Raw genomic sequence first — 26,297 nt, 5'->3', positions numbered from 1 at the left:
TCACCTCCGTTACCGACACCAATAAACTCCACCACCTCCACTTCCGAAAGGGCAAACTTGCTTTTGCCCCGTGCCTTGGGCCCAGAACTTTGGTTCTAAGAACAACGCAAGGTCTAAGAATGCAATAGCTCAATAGTAGACCCTGTATGGGCCGTTGCAAGTCCAGCGCCTATTGGCTCGCTTCGGCTTGCACAATCTCCTCCGCCAATATCAACTTCCACCCCCACGACCGAAGCTTTCGACCACCCCCGCAGCCGAAGTCTAACCACCCCCACAGCCGCGCCCGCTGGTCTCTCCCTGTCATCTGATGTTGTTCAACTTTCTCTGCTTACCCCAAATCGTTCCTTCGGAGATGTTTGTGGGTGGTTACGCGGAGGGTTGTAAAGTAGTAAAGAAACACGTTTGCATATTAATTGCAACATTAACGATGTCCTCTCAAAGTCTAGCCGACGGCAAGTCGCTTCTAAGCTCGTCTGGAGGGTTGCAATATATTTTAACAAAGCACTTACACCTGCCTGCTATTACTCCACACACCACATTACGGCGGCGCCATTCATCATGTCGGAGGACAAAGTCATCGTTCCTACTCGGGACGAGCTCAAAGTCCTGGACTTTGACTCGGAGCATACTCATGATCTTATCCGTCAGGCCCAGGAGTCTGATGCTGCGGATAAGAAGCTCACCATCCGCGGAGCAATTAAGAAGTACAAGAAGGCTTGCTTCTGGGCTATGATCCTGTCGACCAGTTTGATTATGGAAGGATATGATTTGGTCATTGTAAGTAGCTCCCTAATATGGAGAGAGAGAGAGAGAGAGAGAGAATATTCAGGTGAGAGAGTCGTAGTGACTGAGTCCATCTTCTCAGATCACCTCCTTCTACGGACAAACCCAATTCCAAACGCGTTTCGGAACATACGATGCAGCGCTCCAGAAATACGCCATCTCCGCAGAGTGGCAGTCCGTTTTGTCCAACTCGGCCGTCATTGGACAACTGGTTGGCCTGGTAATCAATACCTTTGCGCAGGACAGGTTCGGATGTCGTCCCACTATGATGTTTTTTATGTTCTGGATGGTGATCACCATCTTCATCCCCTTCTTCGCGCCATCGCTCTCCGTCCTCGCTTTCGGAGAATTCATGTGCGGTATCCCTTGGGGTGTGTTCCAAACCCTCTCGACTTCCTACGCGTCAGAAGTCGTCCCTACAGTCCTCCGGCCTTACGTGACAGCGTATGTCTGCATGTGCTGGGGAGCCGGCATCCTGCTCTCGTCCGGCGTCGTCCGTGCCGTTGTTAACGTCTCTGGGGATCTCGGTTGGAGGCTTCCCTTCGCCATACAATGGGTGTGGCCTATTCCCTTGTTCATCGCCGCTTATCTGGCCCCCGAGTCGCCGTGGAACTGTATCCGTCGCGGCAAGCACGACGAGGCCCGCAAGTCACTCGCCAGGCTGCGTCAGGAAACGCCTGAGCGTGATCAGCAAGTCGAGTCTTCCCTGGCGTACATCGTCTACACGACAGAGCTGGAGAAGCGCGAGACAGAGGACGCCAGGTTTGTCGACTGTTTCAAAGGCACAAACCTCCGCCGTACTGAGATCAACTGCGTTGTCTGGGCTGCTCAGATTCTCTGCGGCAACGCCATTCTCGGATTCTCGGTCGAATTTCTTGAGGCTGCCGGCTTCACTGAAGTCCAGGCTTTCGACCTCAATATTTCACTCTCGGCAAGCTACATCATTGGTGGTCTCATCTGCTGGGTGCTAATGCCTCGTCTGGGACGCGCCACATTGTACATGGGTGGGATGGCCTTCATGTTCTGCTGTCTTGTGGCCATCGGCGCTCTTGGTTTCTACAGCAGCACCCAGTCCCAGCTCGCCGTTGGCATCCTGCTCGTTATTTCGACCTTGTGCAATATGACCACCATCGGCCCAGTCTGCTATCCTATCGTCGCCGAGACACCTTCTGGCAGGCTCAGGTACAAGACTATCACTATCGGCCGTTTCGTTTACAACGTGACCGGAATTTTCTCCAACTCAGTCACCCCTCGTATGGTTTCTGCAACTTGTAGGTATTTTTGGTTGATTACTTCTGTGGCATTCAATCAATACCTCTGACTAATTCCTCCGTGTTTTCTAGCCTGGAACTGGGGTGCCAAAGCCGGCCTTTTCTATGCCGGCACCAACCTTCTGTGCAATATCTGGTGTTGGTTCCGCCTGCCTGAAACCAAGGACCGTACTTTTGGCGAGATTGATCTCATGTTCGATAACCACGTACCTGCTCGCAAGTTCAAGTACACGACAGTCGATCAGTTCGCCGTCGGCGTGACCGAAAAGTCTTTTGTCGGCTCGGTTTCGGAGAAACAGGACCATGCTGCTGTTCATGAGGTCATGTGAAGCACATAGAATACTACATATCACAGTATTATGCTGCTCCATTATTTGTTTCTTGGGGTGTTCTCTTACGGATCTTTGCAGGAAAATGAGAGATCCGTGAAAGGGTAACTGACGAATGAAGAGGAGGAGGAGGAGGACTGAATGGGACAGCTGGCTTGAAATTGGTTAGGTCTAGGATGTAATCATGTATCTAAAGGGCTACTTGAGATAAATCTAGCAATATTGACCTGCATGCGTGTAAACCAAATAACAATCAATCCAAGGTCCTAATGCCGACGCGCATCTGGTGCTTCCCACCCCTGTTTGCCCTCGCCCAATACGGCACAAAATGAAGATCCACGCTACTCTTGTCAACAATGAGTGCCTGGAGACCTGTAACCTCCAAGGCAGGAGCCAAGCGCTCCTTCGGGAGCACAAGCCCGCCATTTTTCAGTGTAATACCAATGTAGGGCTCGCCCAGAGGCAAGTCCGTCTTCGTCTCCTCGACGACATAGCTGCTGAGGGTAGCCGCTCGTGTCATTTGCGGATGAAGCACAAGAGATTTGAAGTGGTCCACAACCCAGGGGTGGTCGACGTCTTCTACGCAGTAGATCAGAGGTCCGCGGGCAAGGACGGCAATGCGCTGCAGCGTGTAGGGATGGGGACGGAGGAGGCGGGGTGTAAGTGGTACGGTAAGCTTGAACTGGGGATTTTGCTTCAGATAGGCGGCATCGAGGTGTAGATAGTGTTTGTTCAAAGACGTAGATGATGGCTTGGGAGTAACCTATTGACAATTCAGGATGCGATTAGCAGACAGACATGAATGAGTCATGCATAAAGGAACGTGCTGCTCACATCCCAAGCGTCTCCTGCCCACGACGGTATCCGAACGTTGATCTCAATGTCAAGGCCTGAGGAGTTCTCCAGCTCGAAGTCGACGGTACCCTCCCATGGATAATTAGTCTTTTGGCTCAACTTGAACTTATCCTGACTGTCTTGCAACGTGTAGTTGATCGATGCAGAAGCGTATAGGTGAACGTTCACAGTAGCAGAGGATTGCGAGTTCGTCTTGGCAGTCCAGAGGTAACCTCCGATATGCCCCAGAACTCTGGCGATGTTAGGCGGACAACACGCGCACTCGAACCATTCCTCGCGCCTGTTAGACGCATCTTCCTCCGAGGTAGCCATCTGGTTAACATAAGTGAATGCCTTGCCGTCGACAGACATACCAGTGAGCATGGCGTTGTACAGAGCACGCTCAAGAATGTCCGTGTATTGGCCGTTGAGGTCGATCTGACCCATGTCAGTTTCAAGAATCACATATGTCACGCAGGTCACAGCAGTCTATAGTGGACGATTACGCACCTGCAGAATCCTCTCTGCCAGCATCATAACGCCAATCGCCGCGCAAGTCTCGGAGTAACACCCGCCCTCATCTGTGGACTGAGGCAGGAAGTAGTTAATCCCGAAGCCTTCCCATTGCTTGATGGCTCCGATTCCACCTGTCAGGTACATTTTCTGGTTTACCATGTTGCTCCATAGTCGCCGGAGCGCAGGCAAATACTTTGAGCCAAAGGTCTTGGGATCGAGGACGGCCAAATCGGCGACGGCGGTCAAAAGGTACATTGCTCTGACAGAGTGGCCCTCAATGGTCTCTTGTTCGAGAATTGGCTTATGTGCCTGGTTGTACCTATACTGATTTGTCAGTCAACGGTCCTCTAATACTCTACTTTCTAGAGAGAGACAAGAGACGTGATTACCAGTAGCTCCGAGCCGCAGGGTAGTACGAGGGTGCAGTGTGTTCGCTCTCGCCTCGTGCTTCAGCCTCAACGTCAAAGTAGTGCCTCCCATTTGCACCAGTCGTGTTACCTCGCTCTTCGACGAAATACCGAGCGAGCTGCACAGCTTTCTCATTGCCGGTTCGCTTGTAAAATCGGATCAGGGCCAGCTCGATCTCGGGATGACCTGGGTAACCGTGAATTTGATCCTCGCCGGATCCGAAGGTCTTATGCAGCAGTTCGATGTATTTCTCCAGCGGCTTCATGAGTTGGTCCGATTTGAAGCGTAGCTGATGAGCCAGAGCAGCTTCGATGAGATGGCCAGCGTTGTAAAGCTCGTGCATATCCCTCAGATTGGAAAAACGTTCCTTGGGTGCCACGACAGTGAAATGAATATTCACATAACCGTCTCCCTGCTGAGCTTTGTTGATCTTCTGGACGAGGTCCTCGGCAGCTTGGTCGAGACTTGAATCATCGCCCTTCTCGAGGTCCCCAAAGTAGGCAAGACCCTCGATCCATTTCCCAACATCCGAGTCCCAGAAGAGATGCTTGGGTACAGGCCATGTGGCGGGCTCATCGTCGTAGATAGGATGCCGCTGTAGATCAAATGCATCGTATCTCCCCGTGGACTTGAGCATATCTAGTTGGAAAGGAATTGTATTCTTGAGAACGACAGTGCGCTTCCGGGCCCAGAAGGACTCCGGTTGCAATGTCGTCCAGATGAATGAGTCTTGCGGATTCATGGCGGTAGTCGATGCTGTACGGTACGTATAGACACAGGCCGAATGTGGAAGGATAACGATGTAAATTTACTATAAAGGAAATTCTCGTGAACTCTGCTTATCTTGATTTGGAGATGTTAATGACGACGAGGGGCAAAGTCAAATCGGGGATGATTGTGGGGTGAAACTATGCGCACCAATACAACATACCACTGCTGTGTTAGCGCGCGGGCGTAGCTGTGGGAGGCCACTGGAGTGGTAAGGAAAGGGGAGGGGGAGGGGAGAAAAGTGGATAGCCAGGCATTATTCCAAACTTAGTTAGCAGGCATGAAGCATGCTTAATGATGAGAGAGAAGCCCAGTCAGTTATCGACTGAACAATTAGTTATCTTTCGGAGGACGACCGTTTGGGTTTACCTGTCTCACCCTTTTGCTGCTTCCAAAGTTATCCCGGAGCTGAGATAAACGAGGCGGTGCGCCCAAGTGATCCCACCAACCAACCCTCACCGTCCGCCTGCAGGTCGGGCTTTTGGCATTTCTGCCGAGGTTGACTCGCTGATATTGGCGGCATCGAGGTTGGCTAGCGAGGCTATCCTCCACCTCCCAGAAGTGAAGTATGCTGTATACTTAAGTAATCAATTCGGGTGCTACTCTTGGGAAGGGCAATACGAAACAATTCGTGAGAATATGGTCAAACTGTTCCATCTGCCTTCCTGTTCAGATGCCGGAATCCCTGTTGCTGCCTTGTACATGTGGGCGTGAGTTCAGCAAAGACCCTCCATTGCTGATTAACTAGTCATGAGACAACTTTTCAATCCTAAAACCCACATGTATCTACCTGACCCAATTCACCGCCCCTGAGTTGCCTATTGACGACGAAATACTGAGTGCCGGGAATAGAGATAGAGATTTTTTCCCCCATTAACCCCCCCCCTTTTCCCAAGAACAAGATGGCAAGGAAATGTCGACATGCGACATTCTATTGATCAATTGTTATTTAATGATAGCTGCCCCGTCAGTATCCTCCAAATTGGTTGCGGTGATCAAGTCGTTGATGCTTGGTGTCGACTTCAACCACTTGTTCTGCTCTAGTACTGCGAAAGTTGATGCGCACATGCAATGCATGATTGAAGGCGAAGTACCAACACAATAGTCCATATATATCTGCGACGCGTTTGCTTGCTTACGTTACCTAGATAGAAGCCTGGTTCCAAAGCAAATTCGTCAATACCCATAAGAGAAGCTTTCTCGGCTGGCTTTTGATGTAGAAAGTTAAGATATTAAGTCAAAGGGGGGGGTTTCCGCCCATCCGTAGTTTCCGCCCACCCTGGTCAGCCACACCGCTTCTTCAACCCCCTTTAGTTTGATAGCGTTTTTTCATTCAATTGTATTCCAAATGTCAGGTGGAAAGGTTGCAAAGGCAATGTGGCGAGGTCTTTTCTCTCTTTCAGGGGTATACAACCAGAATAACATTGAGGCCTAAGGAGCTAAGTTCTGCTCAGCAGTGCTGACGTGGCTAGAAAGCCGCTTTATAGCCGCATATTGCTTAGTCATCCGTAATCCAGCTGGCTTAGCTGGCCCTGAGCCTTGCTGGCACAATCGGCCCTGACAGATTGTCCCCCCTTATCAGGCCTTGTCCTCAAGGCCTTTGAGGCTTCCGAGCTTTTGTTGCTTCCAGGCTTCCGTTGCTCCCAAGCTTCCGTTGCTCCCAAGCTTCCGTTGCTTCCAGGCTTTCGCTGCTTCCTAGCTGCTCCTACGCCTTCTCAATGCTTCAGGCTCTTAAGATCTCTCAGTGCTTCAGGCTTCTCAAAGCTTCTCAAGATCCCTCAGTGCCTCAGGTTTCTCAAAGCCTCTCAAGATCTCTCAGTGCCTCAGGCTTCTCAAGGCCTCTCAAGGTCTCTCAGTGCCTCAGGCTTCTCAAGGCCTCTCAAGGTCTCTCAGTGCCTCAGGCCTCTCAAGGCCTCTCAAGATCTCTCAGTGCCTCAGGTTCCTCAAGGCCTCTCAAGATCTCTCAGTGCTTCAGGCTTCTCAAGGCCTCTCAAGGTCTCTCAGTGCCTCAGGCTTCTCAAGGCTTCTCAAGATCTCTCAGTGCCTCAGGTTTCTCAAAGCCTCTCAAGATCTCTCAGTGCCTCAGGCTTCTCAAGGCCTCTCAAGGTCTCTCAGTGCCTCAGGCCTCTCAAGGCTTCTCAAGATCTCTCAGTGCTTCAGGTTCCTCAAGGCCTTTCAAGATCTCTCAGTGCCTCAGGCTTCTAGGCCACTCAAGGTCTCTCAAGGTCTCTCAGTGCCTCAGGTCTCTCAAGATCTCTCAGTGCCTCAGGCCTCTCAAGGCCTCTCAAGATCTCTCAGTGCCTCAGGCCTCTCAAGGCTTCTCAAGGCCTCTCAACCATCTCCCTCCTTCTCTTCTAGCTTCGTCCCCGAAGCCTGTAAAAAAAAAATCTCTTTTTAATCACATTCCAGACGTAAGTCTTCCGAGTGCAATACCCGCGCTATATACGCTGCTCAGTCGCTGCTCCCTCAGCGCTTTATTCAGGCACTCTTCAGAACTTAAAGCTGTTTGATATAGATTGCAAGCCTTCTATCAGAGACTTGGTTTGCAGCTAAGAAGTTTAGCATCCAGGATAGCATTCCTACAGCTATAACAGATAATTACAGCTTTCTGTTTTGAAAGTTGCTCTCTAGCAACTCTGAAGCTATTGCTATACTTCGCTTTACTGCTAGATGCAGAAGAATAATTGGTTTGCAATCTAATATTCAAGCAACTTCAGTTGCTAAGTAGATACTCTGCTTCAGCTCTGCACTCTCGCTCAAATAGCAAAGAGCATACTCTCGAAAACAGAAGATACTCAGATCTACTGCTTGCTTACTCTGCTCTCTCGCTCAAATAGCGAAGAATATACTCTTGAAAACAGAAGATACTCAGATCTACTGCTTGCTTACTCTGCTCTCTCGCTCGAATAGCGAAGAACATACTCTCGAAAACAGAAGATACTCAGATCTACTGCTTGCTTATTCTGCTCTCTCGCTTGAATAGCGAAGAATATACTCTCGAAAACAGAAGATACTCAGATCTACTGCTTGCTTATTCTGCTCTCTTGCTCGAATAGCGAAAAATATACTTTGTTCTAGCTTAGCAACTCGAATGCTCTGAATCTCTTCTGAATGCTTCTCATACGCTGCTTGCATACTGCTTGCTTGCTATTTGCTCTAGCTTAGCAATTCGAATGCTCTGAATCTCTTCTGAATGCTTCTTGTATGCTGCTTGCATACTGCTTGCTCGCTGTTTGCTCTAGCTTAGCAACTCGAATACTCTGAATCTCTTCTGAATACTTCTTGTATGCTGCTTGTATACTGCTTGCTTGCTATTTGCTCTAGCTTAGCAACTCGAATGCTCTGAATCTCTTCTGAATGCTTCTCGCATGCTGCTTGCATACTGCTTGCTCAATACTGCTTGCTTGCTATATGCTCTAGCTTAGCAACTCGAATGCTTTGAATCTCTTCTGAATGCTTCTTGCATGCTGCTTGCATACTGCTTGCTCAACACTGCTTGCTCGCTGTATGCTCTAGCTTAGCGACTCGAATGCTCTGAATCTCTTCTGAACGCTTCTTGCATGCTGCTTGCATACTGCTTGCTTGCTGTTTGCTCTAGCTTAGCAACTTGAATGCTCTGAATCTCTTCTGAATACTTCTTGCATGCTGCTTGCATACTGCTTGCTCGCTGTTTGCTCTAGCTTAGCGACTCGAATGCTCTGAATCTCTTCTGAATGCTTCTCGCACGCTGCTTGCATACTGCTTGCTCAACACTGCTTGCTCGCTGTATGCTCTAGCTTAGCAACTCGAATGCTCTGAATCTCTTCTGAATGCTTCTCGCACGCTGCTTGCATACTGCTTGCTCAATACTGCTTGCTCGCTGTATGCTCTAGCTTAGCAACTCGAATGCTCTGAATCTCTTCTGAACGCTTCTCGCACGCTGCTTGCATACTGCTTGCTCAGCACTGCTTGCTCGCTATATTCAAGGCTCGAAAGCTCAAAAATCGAAGGCTCGAAGGTCAAAAGCTCGAAGGTTAAAAGCTCGAAGATCAAAAGCTCGAAAGTTCGAAAAGAATAGTGATCTGATCGTTTGCTCTGCTCCTGCTCAGTATTAGCGCTGCTCCTAGGGAAGAAAAAAAAAGATAGAAAGCCTCGCCGGATTGCCTCCTTTAAAAGAGCCAGGCCTCAAACTGTCAGGTAGAAAGATTGCAAAGGCAATGTGGCGAGGTCTTTTCTCTCTTTCAGGGGTATACAACCAGAATAACATTGAGGCCTAAGGAGCTAAGTTCTGCTCAGCAGTGCTGACGTGGCTAGAAAGCCGCTTTATAGCTGCATATTGCTTAGTCATCCGTAATCCAGCTGGCTTAGCTGGCCCTGAGCCTTGCTGGCACAATCGGCCCTGACACCAAACAACTTCATCTTTTCAGCAAATCCTCATATAATCATCATGAAGCTATACTCTGAATTTGAGCTAGATCAGGCTATCGAAGCTGTTAGAAACGGCCTGTCTCAACGAAAAGCCTCGAGGCAATAGTGCATTCCAAGGACTACACTCCGAGATCGTTTAGAAGGAGCAATACTACATAAAACAGCTTACGAAAACCAGCAAAGGCTTTCAATTCCTCAAGAAAGGAAGCTAGTTGAATGTATTCTTGTTCAGGAAAGCTTCGAGCTTCTACTAAGCTATTCAGAGCTAAGATACTTTGCTTAGAAGATTCTTCATATTTATGGTGATGATCAACCTCTTGGTATCAAGTGGACTGGTGCTTTTTTGAAGAGAAATCCAGAGATAAGGGTTCGGAGGATGAGGAGGATTGCTTCAGCTCGAACTAATAGCGTAATAATAGAGGTAATACAGCCTTGGTTTCATCTCTTTAATCTTTCTCAGATCTAAGCTATTAAGCTAGCTAATTGATGAAATATGGATGAAGCTGGGATATTAGAGGGCTAAGGAGCAAATGGATTAGTTCTTAGTAGCTCTTCCTTATGTTCAATTCAAAAGAAAGAGTCTGGATCAAGAGCCTGGATCTCTTTCCTCGAGTATATCTCTGCTATAGATGCTTACCTCTTTCCTTTGATTATCTTCAAGAGAAAAACAGTCCAATAGCAATAGTTTCCTCTTCTTTTACAGCCTTTTGATAGCTAAAAGTTTACAGCTATTCAAAACAGATAAACAAATAATGCAATAGCTCTCGAGTAGCTGGAAAAGATCTTCATCCCAAGCAGCTAGCCAGCAAACCCCTTAGAAGCTAGACTATTAATCTTAGATAGCTACAGCAGCTATACAACTGAGGAGTTTATATAGCAATGCTATCAATACAATATTCTGTTGATCTATTTACCTTCTCATACCTCTTATATACTTCAATCCCTTAATCTCGGAGTCTTCTCGTTTCTCAAACAAGCCTATAGAACGAAAGTCAGCTTTGAGAACCAATGGAGAGATTCAACAGTCTTTAGCAAGCGAACTTTCCTCGAGTACTATTGCCAGGCTCGTATGAAAGGTCTTTCAAGCTAGAATATCAGATCTGGATGAAAAGCAACTAGTCTGTAGCCTCTCAGGCTATCCAAACCACTCTTGAGCCCTCTTCTCCTTGAAAACAGCTAACCATACCTTCAAACTCAGTCAAATTCAGGCTTAGCACGATCAACAGCACCTCAGCTACTCCCCAAAGCTTCCTCACGCTAGCCAGCTTCCTTTTCAACTCCTCGAAAGGCTAAACAACTATACTAACAGCTACTACAGAACCGGAACCATCTTTTATCAGTACCAGAGCAATATCTACTATTCAGAAAGATAAAGAAAGTATATAGCGAGAAGGATATAGAGTTTGCTCAAGCCTTGGAAAGAAATAAGGCATTGGAAAAGCAAGTTGAGGCTATGAGGCCTACTAAAAGAAGGAAAGTTGATATAAGCCCGAATTCGAAGTTTGCAGATATTAAGGCTATACAGAAGGCCCAAATAGCGATCAATCAAGATGAGAATAGTCAGAATGAAGAGAACGATATCGAATTAGTTACTGATGAAGAGGATTGCATCGTGGTGAGCGAATAGTATGTAAAACTAATCAATATATATATATGTGTATATATGTGGTGTGGCTGACCAGGGTGGGCGGAAACTACGGATGGGCGGAAACCCCCCCCTTTGACTTAAAAGATTGTCTGGAGCTAGTGACGAATACAACAAATTGAACAAACGAAACTGTCGTAGGCCATTTTCTAGGCCATTTTCTCGAAGGGAAGGCGTAAGCACAGGGCATAATGGATGCCTTCCCTTGAGTAATCTCCTAGAAGTTCTCCTTACTAGTACAAAAACTGGTCTCAAGGATGCTGCCTCTCTCCGTGTGTATATATGTGCCTTGAGATACTTTCAACGTGCTCAACAGATCTTACTAGGAAGCCTCTTGAGGCAGTGAGAAGGACTAGCTTACACAGAGACGCCGCTATTCTACGAAATTTTTCGTCCTCGATAGACCTAATCAGAAATTCCTTAGAGAAGACGAAGGTATGGGCCATAGGGGAATACCTTTATCTCTCTCTCCTAGCTCTAATCTGGGCTGATTTGTCTGTGGAATGCAGTAGAAGGCGACGTGCGTTTTACACGCTCGAGATTGGAAGTGGGATGTTATTGAGCATGAAAAGAGGGGGGAGAGGGCCTGTGGAAATGTTCAGAGGGTTAAAGTAGGGACGTATTTTGTGCTGATACTCAGTAGCGTCTTTGGACAAAATAAAAAGCAACAACGTAATTATCATCAACATTGCGGACTTGGACGTACTTGGCTTGCCCGTTCTTACCGGCACCTCCTAGAACATGGTACTTGAAGTTCTTGTCAATGAAAAATTGCAGGAAATTCCCCCTGAAGACACTTCACTACGCCAGATATAAGTTGAAGACCGACTAGGAAACAAGAAGGAGGAGGAGAAAGGCCTTAAGCCTGAGCTAGGTGAGGTTACTGCAAAGGCCTGCTTGGGCGTTTACTAAAGTGAGTAGCCATGCTAGTAGGATTACTATCGGTTGCATGAGGGATTAGGGGGTAGAAGGACCAAACGTCCCAGCTGCACGGCTCGAGGTAAGCAGGCACTGTGGCACTGCAGGCTCAGTGGGCCGGCCCGTCAGCATTGCTACGGTACATTGTAGTTACAGTACATGGCGGCGGCTGCTGCTGCGCTGGACTTTGCCAAGCCTCCAAGTGGGTTACAGATCCCTTCCGAAAGCAGTGCCAACAAGCTACATTTCGTGCTCTTTGAATCAGCTAGAAAAAGTAGACATGAGCTTGTCTCTCCTGAGCTGTATAGCTTTTATAGCGATCAAGTCGAATTCGAGTTTGCTAACCCTGCCCGTTGATGCTGTTTCTGGGCGAAGCGCAATGTACCTAATCTCGTTGAGTCCAAGTGAAATCACGTAGCGTATTGAACAACCAGGATCGATCAGATAACTTTGGTGAGGCAGTATAGAAACGGTTGTGATCTAGGCAGCCAGATCAAGCGTTTGTCACGGCTCAAAGGTATACAAATCATATTATCAAATGACTCGACACGCTGCGTAATAAACAGTCACTGTATTAATTCTAGAGAAATAAATCCGTGTGCCCATTTCGGACCACCAAAATAACGACGCCAATATATACCGAAAGGTTTAGTAAAGCGGCAATTTGTATGCGTTGAAATCGTACTTCCAGGTGTCCAAAGATTCCTGGTCGTAAACGCATTCGAACGAGGTGCCATTGTTGGACCATAGCGGGCGCAGAGGCCAGCGGCAGATCTGATCGATCAGACCGGTGCCGTTGAGCGTGGCTGGGGCGACGCCATTCTCAACCCACTCAATGATAGTGGACAGCGTCGACTCGGGCCAGGCAGCATTGGGCTGGAAGTCGTTTGAACTACAGTGGGCGGCGCCGGGGATGAGGAAGAGACGATAGAACTCATCGAGGGCCGCCACGCTCTCATTATACCCTAGGTCACCGTACATGACGCTACGGACTGATTCGTAGTAATGCACGGACGAGCCCGTCGGGATTGAAAAATCCTGCTCGCCGTGCAAGTGGATCACCTTCTTGCCGGCGTCCTGGAAGTCGCTGAGGTCCGGGTACGTAGTCTGCAGAGAATCGGCGTACTTGTTCATGCCAAAGATCATGAGATCCTTCAGCGTATCCACGGTATAGTTGGACAGTTCGTCGAGGCTGATCGAGTCGGCGTCGCGCAGCTGAAGGAACTCGGCCACCCAGGGACCACCCAAGGTGCTGACAACAGGCTCCCACTCGCCCGTAGTCTCGTCGAACTCCGTAATGCCGTCGTAGAAGATAGTGCCGGGCTGGTAGCTGATGTAGACGAGACGGCCCTCGGAGTCGTGCAGTCCGGCCCAGATGGCGGCGGCAACTGCAGCTCCCTCAGCAGTCACTGTTCCGTTCTGCGCAATGTGGGGGATGGAGCCAAAAGCGTCATTGGTGTTGACGCCGCACGAGTAGGGAGTTCCGATGGTACTGTTGACATCAAAGTGGAGAAGACAGAGGTCGGAGCGGGAGACAATGCCATCGACGCGGCCATCCAAGCCGTCACAAGCTTCCATAGTAAGATTGGCAATCTTTTCCAGCTCGCAGGTAGGAGGAAAGTAACCTAGCGTTTGCTGGATGATATTGCTGGTCAAGTGGTTGACCTGTTGCTGGCCATAACGGAAAGCAGGTGCGCCCATAACAGTGCCGTCGAACTGGTCGGCGAAACGCTGGACTTGGCTCCATCCTTCTCGGCCACCTTCAGAGCAGCCTTGGTAGTAAGAATAGATCTTGGTGCCAGATGAGACGTTGTACAAGTTCTTGGTCAGCTCCTTGCCAAGCAGAGCCAGTTCGTGATGAGCCTGGTAGCCAAACATGTACGCTGCCTCCCAGTTCACCGTGCCATTGTCCAGAAGAAACGCAGCGTCCAGTTCCGTGTCAAAGGAACCGAAACCGCCGTCCGTGATGCCCGAGACAGCGCCGTTAATAATGCCGTTGGGGATGTATTCGGTGCCCGAGTTGATAGCAAAGCCACCACCACCAGTGGAAAGGTAGCGGTTCTTGAAGTCGGATGGCGCGGGTAGCCAATATGAGACGTGAACCTGATCGCCAGCAATGCCATTATGGGAGTAGGCAAAAGTGAGGTTACAGTAGTCGATAGTGGTGGTAGGATACCACTCAAAGTCGGCCGTGTAACCGAACGTCAGGTTGGTCGTGATGGACAGGGGATCGATAGTGATACCCATGATGAAATCGCTGGCGGGCAGCCGAGATTCGACGTAGGCAGAGTCACAGACATCTTCGAGCGAGGCAGACTGTACAGCGGTGAAGAGGACTGCGGCGGCGGCCGTGACGGCGCCCTTTACGCGTGCCAGAGACATGATGGGAAAGAGACGGCGCTGGATCACAAGACTGAGATGTTGATGAACGACAGGTGCTCGCTCCTTCAGCCAGCAGGAATTGTCGAGGTTGTTATAAAGGCGACGACAACATCAGGCCCCACATCACCGCACCGCCGTCCTGTTGCCAGCAGCAGGGCTGTTAGTGATTCTTCCTTGCTTATGAACCGGCCATGGCAAATCCTTGTGACAACGGCTAATTCTCGGTCCATCGGATTTAAAGCAGGTACCGTGCAACCGTGGTTGATATTGCCAGGCCGCATCGTGACTAGCAGTATCCATTGCCAAGGGATGTCAAGCGCAAAAAGGAAATAGATCGCGACTGAGTCTCCACGCGTCTTCGTCATCCGACAAAATGTTAGTTCGGCTTAGACTACATGCCTGAATTCTCTGTCCTGGTCGGCGCCCCATGGGGTGGGCCCCGCGCGGTCAAAGGCGGGTTCGGTGGTGTGCTGGAAAGTAGAAGTGGATATGGGACCACAATGGAGAGATATGGAGGTGGCGATGGGGGCATTATCAGGGGAAATTGAGGGACAATCTGGAGACGATGTGGTTGTATCCACTTTTCACCGGGTCTTTCTGTATCCAAATCCCGTTCAAGTTTTCATATACTATGTACTAGCTTTTGTGTCAATCGAGAGAGACTAGCAAGTGGGCCTTATATATGTAGGTTAGTTGTCACCCGTTTAGAAAAGAAGTGTGATATTGTGATCCGTTAAACACGCAACTCGAAAAGCTACAGAATACATGATCAAGCAAGCACCACAATTCAATACCCGGAGGGCAGCCCCACAATACGAGATTCGCCCGTGATGTCGAAGCATGAAGTGCGGGATTTTGTGATTTTGGCTGATTGGTTGCTACTCAACGAGAGACTCGGAAATTTGCGCTCTTCACCCAGGGAAGTCCGAAAGCTAGTTGTCGAGGCGGAAGTCAAACAATTGTCTTCATATACTTTGAACATTGAAACGCTATGTTAAGAATGTATAGCCTCTGGGCGCTTTTCGGGCGCAAGAAGTTGAGACTCCCAGCCAGCAGCATCAGATGTCAATCCAAAATAATGCGAAGTCTTTCATGCTGATTCACTAGGGCACCCAATCTTGTTTGCTTTTCCTTCCCAGACTGGGTACTTTCCATCTGCCTCTTCGCGTCTTCAACATCCTTCTCAGTCGGTAGATTGCCTATCACCAAATACAAAACATCCTGACTGGTGACCCTCCTCGCCAGCATCGCAGGGGCCACATAGCCCCTATCGAAGTTCGCTTCGGTTTTCTCGGCCTCGGACAGCTCGCGACCTTGGAAATATGCGCAACTGCTTCGGCGTGCTTGATGTGTTGCTTCCACTTGCTGGTCCATCAATGTATGCGACCATCCGTGGTCATGTTGATGGGGCCATGACTACAAGATCTTAACTTAGCTTCTTCCGTCTCGAGCTAACATTACAAGACTGGGCTTTTTGCAAGGAATCTTGAGGGCTATAAGGCTCTATCAAAATGGAACAGTGAGCAGGCAGGTAGCGTAACTTCTGCAAAGTGACTTACTGGTACATCTAATGAGTCTAGATTTCCACTTCTTCCTATGGAGCTACGACTCATGATCTGGGAGCTAAGCTGGCCCAACGCTCGCGTTATAGAGGCTGCTCGCCTAAACAAAGATCTGCCAGTGATGGGACTTCGTCTTATCTGTACTTGGTCACAATGGCGAGTGTGACCGGATGTTTCTATATATGGAGATCTGGAGACTGAACCCTTGAACCCGATGATGACAACGCCAGTGCGCCAACCACGCTTTACATATGTCATGAATCCCGGGTGCATACGATGAAGACCTATGTCTACTTTGAGCATTCCGGCTACCCCAGCAGCTCCTCGCTTTATCTAAATCCACATCTAGATGTTATTTGGTTTGCCCTTGATATCATCGATAGCCTGGATATTATTAAAAGCGGGTTGCATCAAATTTACGGCTCTCGAATTGATATGGTGGAAAACGTGCTGATGGCTGACAGCCTTTGGCGAAAGGAGTCGGTGCCTGGGATGGTGGGGTTCCTCGATGTCTACTGTGGGCTTCGGTCTGTCACCCTGGTGTTTGACGAGGATCCATTCCGCCGGGAGATAAAGAAGAGGGCATTGGAGGATGCCTGGGCTATCGAGTGTCGGGATTGGAAGATCCAGTACATGAATCAAAGGGGATTCCTTATGGAAATGAGTGTATTGAACGCGCATCAGAAAGTTAGGAAAATCAGCAAGGGAAGAAGAAGAAGAAAAAACGGAGGGAAAAACCCGGCTAAGCGAAGCTATCTAGATTCAGGGTGCGTGGCGATATTGGGAGCCAATGAGTCAGTGGCCCTCACAAATTGTTCATCAGCAGTATCCAGACCTTCTCGGTGGAAAACATGTCAAGAACGGAGTGATCTCTTCTTTTCGCACATTCAAAAGCTGTGCTACCGGAGTGTAGCAATTCTTGGAATAAGTGAGTTAGCATCAACAAGTGACATACCATAAATGGTCAAGACGCTCCATAAATAAGTTGGTAAACCTAAAGGCGAGGCTGGCAACTTGAGAGTACTCTGTTTTTCTTATAAAAAGCAAAGCTGTAATTTGACAGTTATAGACAATCCCTGCCGCGAAGCTTCATGTTGAAAATGCATACTTATCAGCATCAAATCAATCAATGGGAAGAAATGGAAAGTGAAGACTCCCGTATCGTGTCTCAAGACACATCCAAATAACACCAGGCCTCAACTCATCTGATAGTCGTCCCGAATAAATGGAGCCAAGGACGATAATGTGCATGTCATAACCTGCCCAGCAAAAGGGCGAAAGATCCAGCGACAACAGCATGGGACCTTGTTCCATTGGGTTCCCTGGGACGAGTAATCAATAGTATTAGCATGAGAAATTATGACAAACTCAGTATGGTACGTTCCCACCGGCGTTTGGTCAGACTTGAGCCCAAGATAAGACACGACAATGTCGCCTGGGAGCCAAAGCGCCCCTACTTATCTCTAACAGAGACAGATACCACCATTGGTTAATCAGTCACAAAAACTATGTATATAACCATAATACAAGCTTCTTAATTTTAACATTATTAGATCCTTAATAGATTTTACAAATTTGAAGAGATTTAATTAATCAAATTGAGTTATTACAAATCTAGATATAAGAGAGTTTAACAATTAATCTAACAGAAAATTAATTAGATTAAACTAACCATTGTAATCTTATAAGTTTATAAAGCTAGAAGATAATACAAATTGTACTTATATTATAAAAAGAAAATTAAGTATTTTTGATTATAATATATTAGTATTGTGAATAATGATTTGTTATAAAATATTGATATGCTTTTGCTTTTCACGAGGCCTGGGACCCTGTAGCTTGGCGATGGTTTTATGGGCGGGCCTATGAATTCATGTTTAAATCCAGAATTTCTTTTCTTCCGCAAACTTGTCAAACGATGACCATGCTGCAATTGCGTAGGCCACGCTGCAATTCAACACAGTGGCAAATCCTTATCAGGCGCGAGAAATCCTGCCCAATGATATTTGCAAAAGGTCGAGCGTTCGTATTCCACAACTCTTGGCGATGGTGCCAAAATCCGGATCGACTCGGGCTCCTTTTAGGAATTTATCGGGTGGAGATGGATACGAGTCTCTCACCTAGAGACCAGTGCGTTTTTCTGAATAGTTATACTTTCTGTTAAGTTATTGGGCAGCCCCTTAATTGCTTTGGGCTGATGGTAATACTAATTGTTGGACAAGGGTGTGGAAGCTATGGCCTATTGTCTAGGCGGAGAAGATCACAATATCAGTGCGCAAAGCCAGCAGCAAAAAAATCACAAACGTGATCTTGGGCATCAATGATACATTATGTTATGCAAGATTCGCTGATGTTCAATGATCTTTTGCAACCTTTATATATTTGTGTTTCTGTCTCGCTTCCGTTTCTGTTTTGCTTCCGTTTCTGTTGAACTGTCCATTGAATACTCCAAAGTCAAGTTTTATATTGTGACTATCCTAAACACTCCGTCTTTTGTACAAATCAGGTCTAGCATACCTCTCTCTATTCAACGTACGTCTGATGAACACTCTCATGGCTGGAGCGTCGAAATCAAAAAAATAAGGAGAAAGACAACATCACCTCCGACTCCCGCCATTTCTTCGACCATCGGGCTGTTTCCACAAAGAGGGTTCTATCTCAGTCATGGCTTCGCAAAGCTTATTCGTGACGCCGAAAGAGCTAGAAGATGGCCGGCTCCCTGGGCCAAATAACAAAGCACCTGCAGGACTGATGGTATCTGAATCACAAGTCCCAGAGGAACCGCCATTCCACATTTTCAATAAGAGACAAAAGTGGAACCTTGTGGCTATCATTGGCGCTGCTGGCCTCTTCTCAGGCTTGTCTTCAAATATTTACTTTCCGGCTCTCGATGCCATCACAGAAGTGAGTACATATACCGACGAAATGTGACCTATGAGAAACTGATTTGTGGCCCAGGATCTGAATGTGAGCACGGGTCAAGTCTCTCTCACGATCACGTCTTATCTGATCATCCAAGGCATATCTCCTCTGTTCTGGGGACCGCTTTCTGATACGCTAGGTCGCCGTGTGGTATACGTAGGCTCTTTCTCCGTCTATATCCTCGCGAACATTGCGTTGAGCTTCTCGCCGAATTTCGCTGTACTGCTAGTGTTCCGTGGTCTGCAGTCAGCCGGCAGTGCTTCGACCGTTAGTATTGGTATGAGAAGCAGACAATAAGGTTCGAAAATGATCTTGAGCTGATAGAAGATAGGAAACGGAGTTATCCAAGACATCGCTACACCCCTCGAGAGGGGTGCTTTTATTGGATTTTATCAAGCCAGTAGGTCGCATTACTCTACCCCACGGGAATCTAGAACAAACTCTTGGCTTACCTTCTCTAGTTCGAAATTTTAGTATCGCCGTCGGGCCTGTCCTGGGTGGGATATTGGGCAATTTTCTTGGTTTCCGGTATGAGCGCTTCATTTCTCGTTGACTTGAGACATCGTATATGTCGTGCTGAACAACTACTGGTCAGGTCCATCTTCATTTTCCTGACCATTATCTCCGGTGTCGTGCTTCTTGTCATCATTGTCTTCCTCCCTGAAACTCTCAGGGCCATTGCTGGCAACGGCACGAAGAGACTCACGGGCATTCACCGACCAATTATTCACCAATTCAAAGAGCCCGAGTACATGGAAGACCCAGAAAGCAGTACCCAGACGCCCAAGGTCACTGCCGAGACATTCCTCGGGCCATTGAAGATGCTTTTGGAGAAAGACATCTTAGTCACCCTCATCTTTGGCGGCATGGTCTACACTGTCTGGAGCATGGTTGTTGCCAGCACGACGGATTTGTTCGATCGACGGTTTGACCTCAACGAGTTGACTCTCGGATTGGCGTTTTTGCCTAATGGTACGTTGGATTTCGAAACACAAAGGCAGTTTCTAAGTTCTCCCAACTCAGATCGGGGCACATGCATGTGTCTGGCGACCCAGTTGGGCATAGAGAGTAGGGGAGGGGGTGCTGGACTGCAATGAGTCAACGCAATCTGAGGACGTACCCCACTCGGTTCCAATTCTTTTTCACTGACAAATTTCTCATCGACAGGCCTAGGCACCATTGCTGGCTCAACCATTGCAGGCAAAATGATGACGCGAGACTTTGTCCGCTACGAGAAGCGGTACCTAGAGCTCTACCCGGACGCACCACCCCCTTCCAAGACGAGAAAATCCCTATCGCCGGATTTTCCCATCGAGCACGCTCGCCTCCGTCACATTCCTTGGATGACCGGGTCATTCGTCGTTGCTACAGGTCTCTTTGGTTTCACCGTACTGTCGCCGGCCGAGTCTGGACTCGCTGCAGCGAGGAGCCCGGCCTGGATTGTGTTGCCGTTGGTGCTCCAATTTCTGATCGCTGCGACTTCCAACGCCGTGTTTGCCATCAACACAACACTTGTGTCCGACCTGTACCCTGGTAGCGGGGCGGGCAGTACAGCCGTGAACAATTTGGTGAGGTGCAGTATGGCGGCCATCGGGGTGGCTTTTGTGGACAGGCTCATTGCGCTTGTCGGCCCTGCCATGGCGTTCTCTGGCCTGGCATTGCTGGTTGTAGTATTGAGTGTCCTTGTCGCAGTGGAGTGGACCTGGGGAATGCAGTGGAGAGGCGAGCGGGAGGGGAGGAGAGAGGTATTGGCTGAAAAATCGATGTCCTGAGGTTTAGTGAAGAAAGACTCTGACTACTTTCCTTCAAACTTAGCTCCTTGGAGGGGGATGACAGAGTCGTGGTTTGATATAAGTGAAAAGATAAATAAAAATAAAAATATCAAAACCAAAACAAGTTGCATGAATCACTAAATGGTTTTACGACAAGGAAAGACAGAAAAAGTGTGTTTGATGTTCCATGATATGCTGACATGTCGAAAATCATAATGGACAACTCCATCCAGAGAATATGCTACAGTATGTACGAAAAGTTAAGGAGAAACGGGCCCTAGAAGGAAAGGAGGCAGGAAGGGCCAGCCAGGCTGAGCTGGTAACAGGCTTCAAGGTGCACAATATCCACAAGTATGGACACATACTTACGGGGCAGGGGATCCGCTGGTCTTGGCACAAATTGATTTGGCAGCCAGCTTTCGAAGTGACCCACTCGGGCAGCAAACTCATGACTACTGCAATACTGCAACCGTACGATACTGACACGACGTCCGCAGCGACCTGAGAAATCGTGACATGGTCTTCATGGCCCTCGGGAAAGTTTATTTGTCAAGCTTAAATGAGCTCTCGGCCTCCGCAAATAATTGCACAAAGCGACTCGACCGGCCGAAATACACTTGCTTGCAACCTCGTCGCCTTGCAGGTCTCGGGCCGGGCCGGAAGTATGGCTGTATCAACCATCACTTCTTCTTTTTGCTTTTGGAATGGAAAACTAAGAAGGACCCAAAGGCCAGAGAAGAGGGGCCAAGATAAGAGAAATCAAACGAGTCAAAGTTGAGGTGTAGTACTTGTGGCATTAAGAGATCGAATGCAAAAGAGCTTGAAAAGGCCCACTCGGCTTGACTCTGGCATCCAGATTACGTGTCACTTCCTCCAGACACCCGGCTTTGCACTGTTCTTGCCATTTGCACGAGTTTCCAATCTGCACTACGAGTCTGCGCTAATGATGCCGTGAATTGCCCAGAAGGAGCGAGGCTAGGACTCCGTCTTGACTTTTGATTGTGCATCGCAGCTGCCTTCTCATAGTCCTCCTCGCCGATCAGGAGCGAATCCACTTCCCCCTGTCGACCCTTGCCTATCAACGACCCAAATCCCAAACCTCTTCTCTACTCCCTGATCGCCCTTGCACTTCCGCCAGCCTAACCAATACGTCAGATGTTTCTCCTCTCCTTTCTGACCAGTCCTTTCGGCCATTTTGTCGAAATAGTCTCCTAAATTGCCCCCAGCAATCAGCGCCCCCAGACTCCCAATACTCATCGAGTCCCGAGGCAAGACATTCGTCCTGGACCCCGCCGCCCACGCAAACAAGGTCAGTCCGAGTACTGCGCCGAGGATTCCTTGCAGCACTCTCGTCAACGTCGCGTCCTGGACCAACCTCAACTGCCCTTTGGCGATGGTCGTCCGCGGGCCATCTTCGGGCCTATAATCACTTCCAGCGGAGGCGCCGGGTAGGGATGTAATGTTCTCCAGCGCATCCCTCGCATCAACCCTACCGGAAGGAAGGCGGAACTCGTAGTTCAATTTCTGTGCCGCCAAGATCCCATACTGGCTTTTCACCGCCTCGACGATGGCATCCGACTTGTCCACATCGCCAAAGTCGTTCATGGTCAGCGCAGACCCTTTCTGCGCGACAAGGAGCGCCATGTAGTCGTCGAATATGCTATTGTTCTTGAAAGGAGAGGTTAAATTAGCAACATCATCCCACGTCGAGGGGTAGTACGCTGTGAGTGACGACATAATGGGCCCGGTCGTATTCGCTGTGTGCGCCGTAGACATATCATATGTGGACACAGGGGGCTCGATCGGCTCCGTAGTTACGATCGATAAGTCGACATTGGAAAAAGTCGTATTCACATATAATACTTCCAGAGTCTCGTTGCAGCCCATCGCTTCAACATGAATGGTGCGATTGGGCGAGGGCGATACGGATCCCCATGTGAAAAGCACGTTACTATATGTTCCCCACGGCTGGATGGAGGAATACTCGTCCTCGAGTATGTTGCCCGCGTCGAAGTTAACTCGCAGGGTCAAGAGGTTGCTGACGCCGAACGGGACAGTTTTCGCGCTACTAGTGTTGGAGATGGTTGTATCGACCAGTAATGAGGACGAGGTGAAGCGGTTATTTTCGGGGATTACGCTGATATTCATTGGATACAATTCCAGCCCTGTGACGGTAGTCAGGCTCTTTGTGAAGCTTGCCAATATATCTGAACTGTTATACCTCCGGCATGTGAGGGCTACCCGCAGAGCAGGGACAATAGCCTGCGTCGCGAAGGAATCGTTGTCAAGAGTGCTGTTTTCTGGAAAGGAGATGGTGTACTCTGGGAAAGCGAGGTTTCGGTGCGTGAAAGCCGGAAACGACAAGTCTTTTGTCAATACAAGAGAACTCGTCAGGGACTCCGGGCCACCAACAAGGTCGGTGTATAGTGCGTAGGGAGGGTTGGTAGCATTGATGGAAAACGTGCTTGTCGTGTAGATCTCTGCCTGGTACACGGTCGGCGCATACACAACCGTGAATAATGATGAGGTAAAAGTGTTGAAATTTGCTGCGAGAAGGGAGGCTACAGTGACTGCTAGTATGGGAAAATCCCTTATCTGCAATTCTCGATACAATATCTTTGGTATGCTGGCGTCGAGCAGGTCCAGGCCAATAGACTTGTCAAAACTCGCAATCTTGCGAAGATGGAGGTACGGTGCTACTATTCGCTCCGCCGAATCGATGAAGCTAACATCCATGGCGACGAGGGTGAAGCATATTGCCGGCAGATTCGTCCAGACATAATGAGCATAGCCGTCCTGTCGCACACTGCCCAGGCCATTGTTTCGCTGTGATATGCGGAGGGTTACTTCTAATGTGATGATGATGGCGAGAAGTATCAGGCAGATGGCCAATCTAGCGAGAGGATGCAAAGCCAGTGGATACTTCGTTTTGAAGTTTTCCGCATTGACCGTGTTCTGGTTGAGCTTGAAGTCTTTCGACAGATGCGGCTCCATGGCAATATAAGAAGCTGCGACAGCGGCATCCTCGTGGGAAAGTTCGGGTTTGGGCATGATGTAGTAGTCGGCTTGGCTCAACGCCTTCTTGACCTCCTTGTCTGTTTTGGACCCCAAATAGATCCAATCAGCCAACAAATGGGGATTCCGACCCAGGACGGTACCCAGACTTGCCAGTCTCGACGCAGGCACTGCAGTGACAGATTTGTCGTAGATGCAATTCGTCGCGCATACGACAATACACGTGAGGCCTGTGAGCGCGAGCAATGCAGACATAGTATGGCTCGCCAAAGGCTGGACTAGCAATCGATTTTGGAGCGTCGTTATGTTCCCCGAGGATGCCTTTGACGAGACATACATCAAGCCTGCCCTGGCGAGCTGTGCTGCGTGTTTCTTGTAATACGACGTGAAGATTCCTTGCAAGTAGTCCGTGTTAAGCAATGCGGAAATGCTTAAGTTCGTGCGACCTTCGTTGCCGTAAATTGTGATTGATCGCCTATCGACGTCAATCGTGGCATTCTGTATGGCCAGCCGCCAGCCTCCCGATCCGATGGATTCCTCAAACCCGACAAGCTGCCAGGCCGTCTCGTTGAATACAGACTCTGCGATGGTCCACGAGGCCAAAGTCAGAGCATCGTCCTTCTGTGTCGGGTTGTCGGAGGAAACAGGGAACGTCGATGTCGACGTCCCGTTCCTCTTGATACCGACTTGTCCGACTCGGTGAGTTGGCTGGCAGATAATTGCAGACGACTCGCCCAGACGACACTCATCGGGCTCGCCATAGATGTCTCCAGGACCTGTTGTATTGGTCGTCCACGTCAATTTCGGGACCCCAAATACAAATGCAACCCTGTTGCCGTCCTCTTCAGGTGCGCCATCACACTGTCCTGTCAATACTCGACTGAAATGCAGTGGATCTGTCTCATTCAAGTTGAACGACATGCCGAACTCGGCCGCCATCTTGCAACTACTAGAGGCCATGCTGGCGAACATGGTAGCTTCCCAAGTCTCGAAGTCGGCATCGGTGTTAAACATGGTTTGTTCACAGCTCAGGTTCACATGTGCCGTTTCGCACTCCAGATCAGCCTCAAATGCCGCCACCGTCGCAGTCAATTGTGCATCATCCGGCAGCGTGGCATCGAACTCTTGATACGCTATTGTGCCATCCGTACCCGCTGGATACGACAAATTTGCAAGTACCAGACCCATGGTAATATATCTTGAGGTTATAGCCGCTGACTGTATCGTGGCGTTGAACGTCGAGTTCTCATATCCGAACTCGGTTGTGAGCGTAATAGGGAAAGACGGGTCAACCACATCTGTGGGCGTAAGAGTGATGAGACTGGTCGAGAAGATGATTTCCACCTGGATGATCAGCCCTATACCTCCACTTATGGCCACCATCCAGTCGCGGTTCCGCAAGGCGCGCACCAGAGTCTCGGGCAGGAGCATCGAAGTGTAGTCCAAGAGGATGGAGCGCTCTGCGCTTGTCCTGCCGCTATGCATATGTACCCAAGGTGCTGCCATTGATGCTTGAAAGAAGACTCGTGCCCATATCGATGCGAGGATGGTCAGAACGACGGTCGGGCCGAAAGACCAGAGATATTGAAGCTTTTGATTGCTCGTGGCTAAGCCATTATTTTTCTTGGAGACCCATTGCAGGATCTCGATTGCGACGGCGAGAAAGACAAATGACGCCCCTAGACCCAGGATAATGTACCGTTTGAGATACAATGGGCTCCATGACGATTGCGATGGAGACGGACCTGTGCGATTGCCAGGGCCTATCCCCGGCTGAACTGCCATAATGGACCTTTGCGCATCCGCGACTGTTTGTGTTTCTGTACATGTGGACACTCCCCCCTCTGGGTCATTAGAGTAGTTTTCCATGGAATATTGTGACGCAGAGGATGTCGACGGTGAGGATGTCGTGAATTCTTCTTCCTCAGTAGCGGAGTCTTCATGCCCTAAAGGCGATGGTGGTGTTGGACCGTGCACTGTTGACCATGAAGCCATGTTTAATAGAACCGAGACCGTGCGTAACAACAATAGACCTGGCTGGATTCAAGTGGGCTTGCCAAAAGTGAAAGGGGAAGGGGGTGCTCCTCGTGTAGCCTGTAATCATGAGCAGGATGAACGAGAATCAAGGATCTTTCAAAGAATTCATGTTGCCAGACATAAACCTAAGACCTGAATTATCTTAAGGGTAATTAATTGAGGCAAATATCGTTGACAAGTGTGATGGTCCTCCCTTTTGATTTGCGCAAGGCTTCAGCACACAGACCAGGTTGTAGACAGAACTGATAAGGAAACTGACTGGCAATTCTTTCTCTGATCTTGACACAGCCCCCACATGCAGGTCGTCCGTCCATCTTCACAGTCTATAGGCCCCCATCTTTGATGTTCTAGCTATGTTGCCTAATCCAGGCGTAAGCAGAGGGGTATATCGAAGAACTCAGCTGTGGAAGCACCGGAGAAACTAAGACAGTTGTGGTCAGACAAGAGGCGTGAGGCCCCCAATCGTAACACTCGCAGCCAACCATAGGCCAGCTAATGCCGCCGAGGCTGACTGGAACTCTGAGACAAATCGACTTCGTAGCCCTCAATGTCGCGTACTTAGTACACAGCCCCCAACGTCCGCGAAGATTTAGTTATTGTGAAACAGTCTAACAGTTCACTGAAGGGCACACTGCATGATTAACCGTCGAGACATCGCCCTGATCGTCGTAAAAGATAGCTATACAAATTGCTGCTTCGCCACTATCGCAGCATGCAGCCCCTACTTA

General features: G+C 48.9%; 6 protein-coding genes across 6 annotated transcripts; 2 read left to right on the top strand and 4 right to left on the bottom strand.

The window, feature by feature from the left end:
• Positions 1-558: 558 nt before the first annotated feature.
• On the top strand, positions 559-2,383 carry M406DRAFT_269839 (putative MFS alpha-glucoside transporter; the record flags this gene model as incomplete). The annotated part of the gene is made up of 3 exons (XM_040918038.1): positions 559-777; positions 866-2,054; positions 2,127-2,383. The coding sequence occupies 3 exons, from the start codon at positions 559-561 to the stop codon at positions 2,381-2,383; spliced, it is 1,665 nt and encodes a 554-aa protein (XP_040770877.1).
• Positions 2,384-2,636: 253 nt separating this feature from the next.
• M406DRAFT_269884 (DUF1680-domain-containing protein) lies at positions 2,637-4,883 on the bottom strand (the record flags this gene model as incomplete). Its single annotated transcript, XM_040918042.1, has 5 exons — positions 2,637-2,864; positions 2,919-3,146; positions 3,218-3,655; positions 3,728-4,052; positions 4,123-4,883. 5 exons carry the CDS (start codon positions 4,881-4,883, stop codon positions 2,637-2,639), a joined length of 1,980 nt encoding a protein of 659 aa, XP_040770876.1.
• A 3,359-nt stretch (positions 4,884-8,242) lies between these two features.
• On the bottom strand, positions 8,243-8,838 carry M406DRAFT_324836 (uncharacterized protein; the record flags this gene model as incomplete). The annotated part of the gene is made up of 3 exons (XM_040919917.1): positions 8,243-8,308; positions 8,567-8,647; positions 8,759-8,838. Coding segments are annotated over 3 exons (227 nt in total), but the record flags the coding sequence as incomplete, so codon positions are not given.
• A 3,689-nt stretch (positions 8,839-12,527) lies between these two features.
• On the bottom strand, positions 12,528-14,261 carry M406DRAFT_65281 (uncharacterized protein; the record flags this gene model as incomplete). Its single annotated transcript, XM_040924926.1, has 2 exons — positions 12,528-14,195; positions 14,235-14,261. 2 exons carry the CDS (start codon positions 14,259-14,261, stop codon positions 12,528-12,530), a joined length of 1,695 nt encoding a protein of 564 aa, XP_040770874.1.
• Positions 14,262-18,574: 4,313 nt separating this feature from the next.
• M406DRAFT_269875 (MFS general substrate transporter) lies at positions 18,575-20,517 on the top strand (the record flags this gene model as incomplete). Its single annotated transcript, XM_040918041.1, has 7 exons — positions 18,575-18,727; positions 18,782-19,022; positions 19,077-19,145; positions 19,207-19,273; positions 19,341-19,717; positions 19,913-20,138; positions 20,175-20,517. The coding sequence occupies 7 exons, from the start codon at positions 18,575-18,577 to the stop codon at positions 20,515-20,517; spliced, it is 1,476 nt and encodes a 491-aa protein (XP_040770873.1).
• Positions 20,518-21,537: 1,020 nt separating this feature from the next.
• M406DRAFT_109128 (uncharacterized protein) lies at positions 21,538-25,527 on the bottom strand (the record flags this gene model as incomplete). Its single annotated transcript, XM_040915337.1, has 1 exon — positions 21,538-25,527. One exon carries the CDS (start codon positions 25,525-25,527, stop codon positions 21,538-21,540), a length of 3,990 nt encoding a protein of 1,329 aa, XP_040770872.1.
• Positions 25,528-26,297: the final 770 nt, after the last annotated feature.

This window comes from Cryphonectria parasitica (assembly GCF_011745365.1).
Source record: "Cryphonectria parasitica EP155 unplaced genomic scaffold M406scaffold_11, whole genome shotgun sequence".
NCBI classification, from domain to species: domain Eukaryota; kingdom Fungi; phylum Ascomycota; class Sordariomycetes; order Diaporthales; family Cryphonectriaceae; genus Cryphonectria; species Cryphonectria parasitica.
The sequence above is the reverse complement of the archived record's forward strand: the minus strand, read 5'-3'. Positions and strand labels throughout refer to the sequence as shown.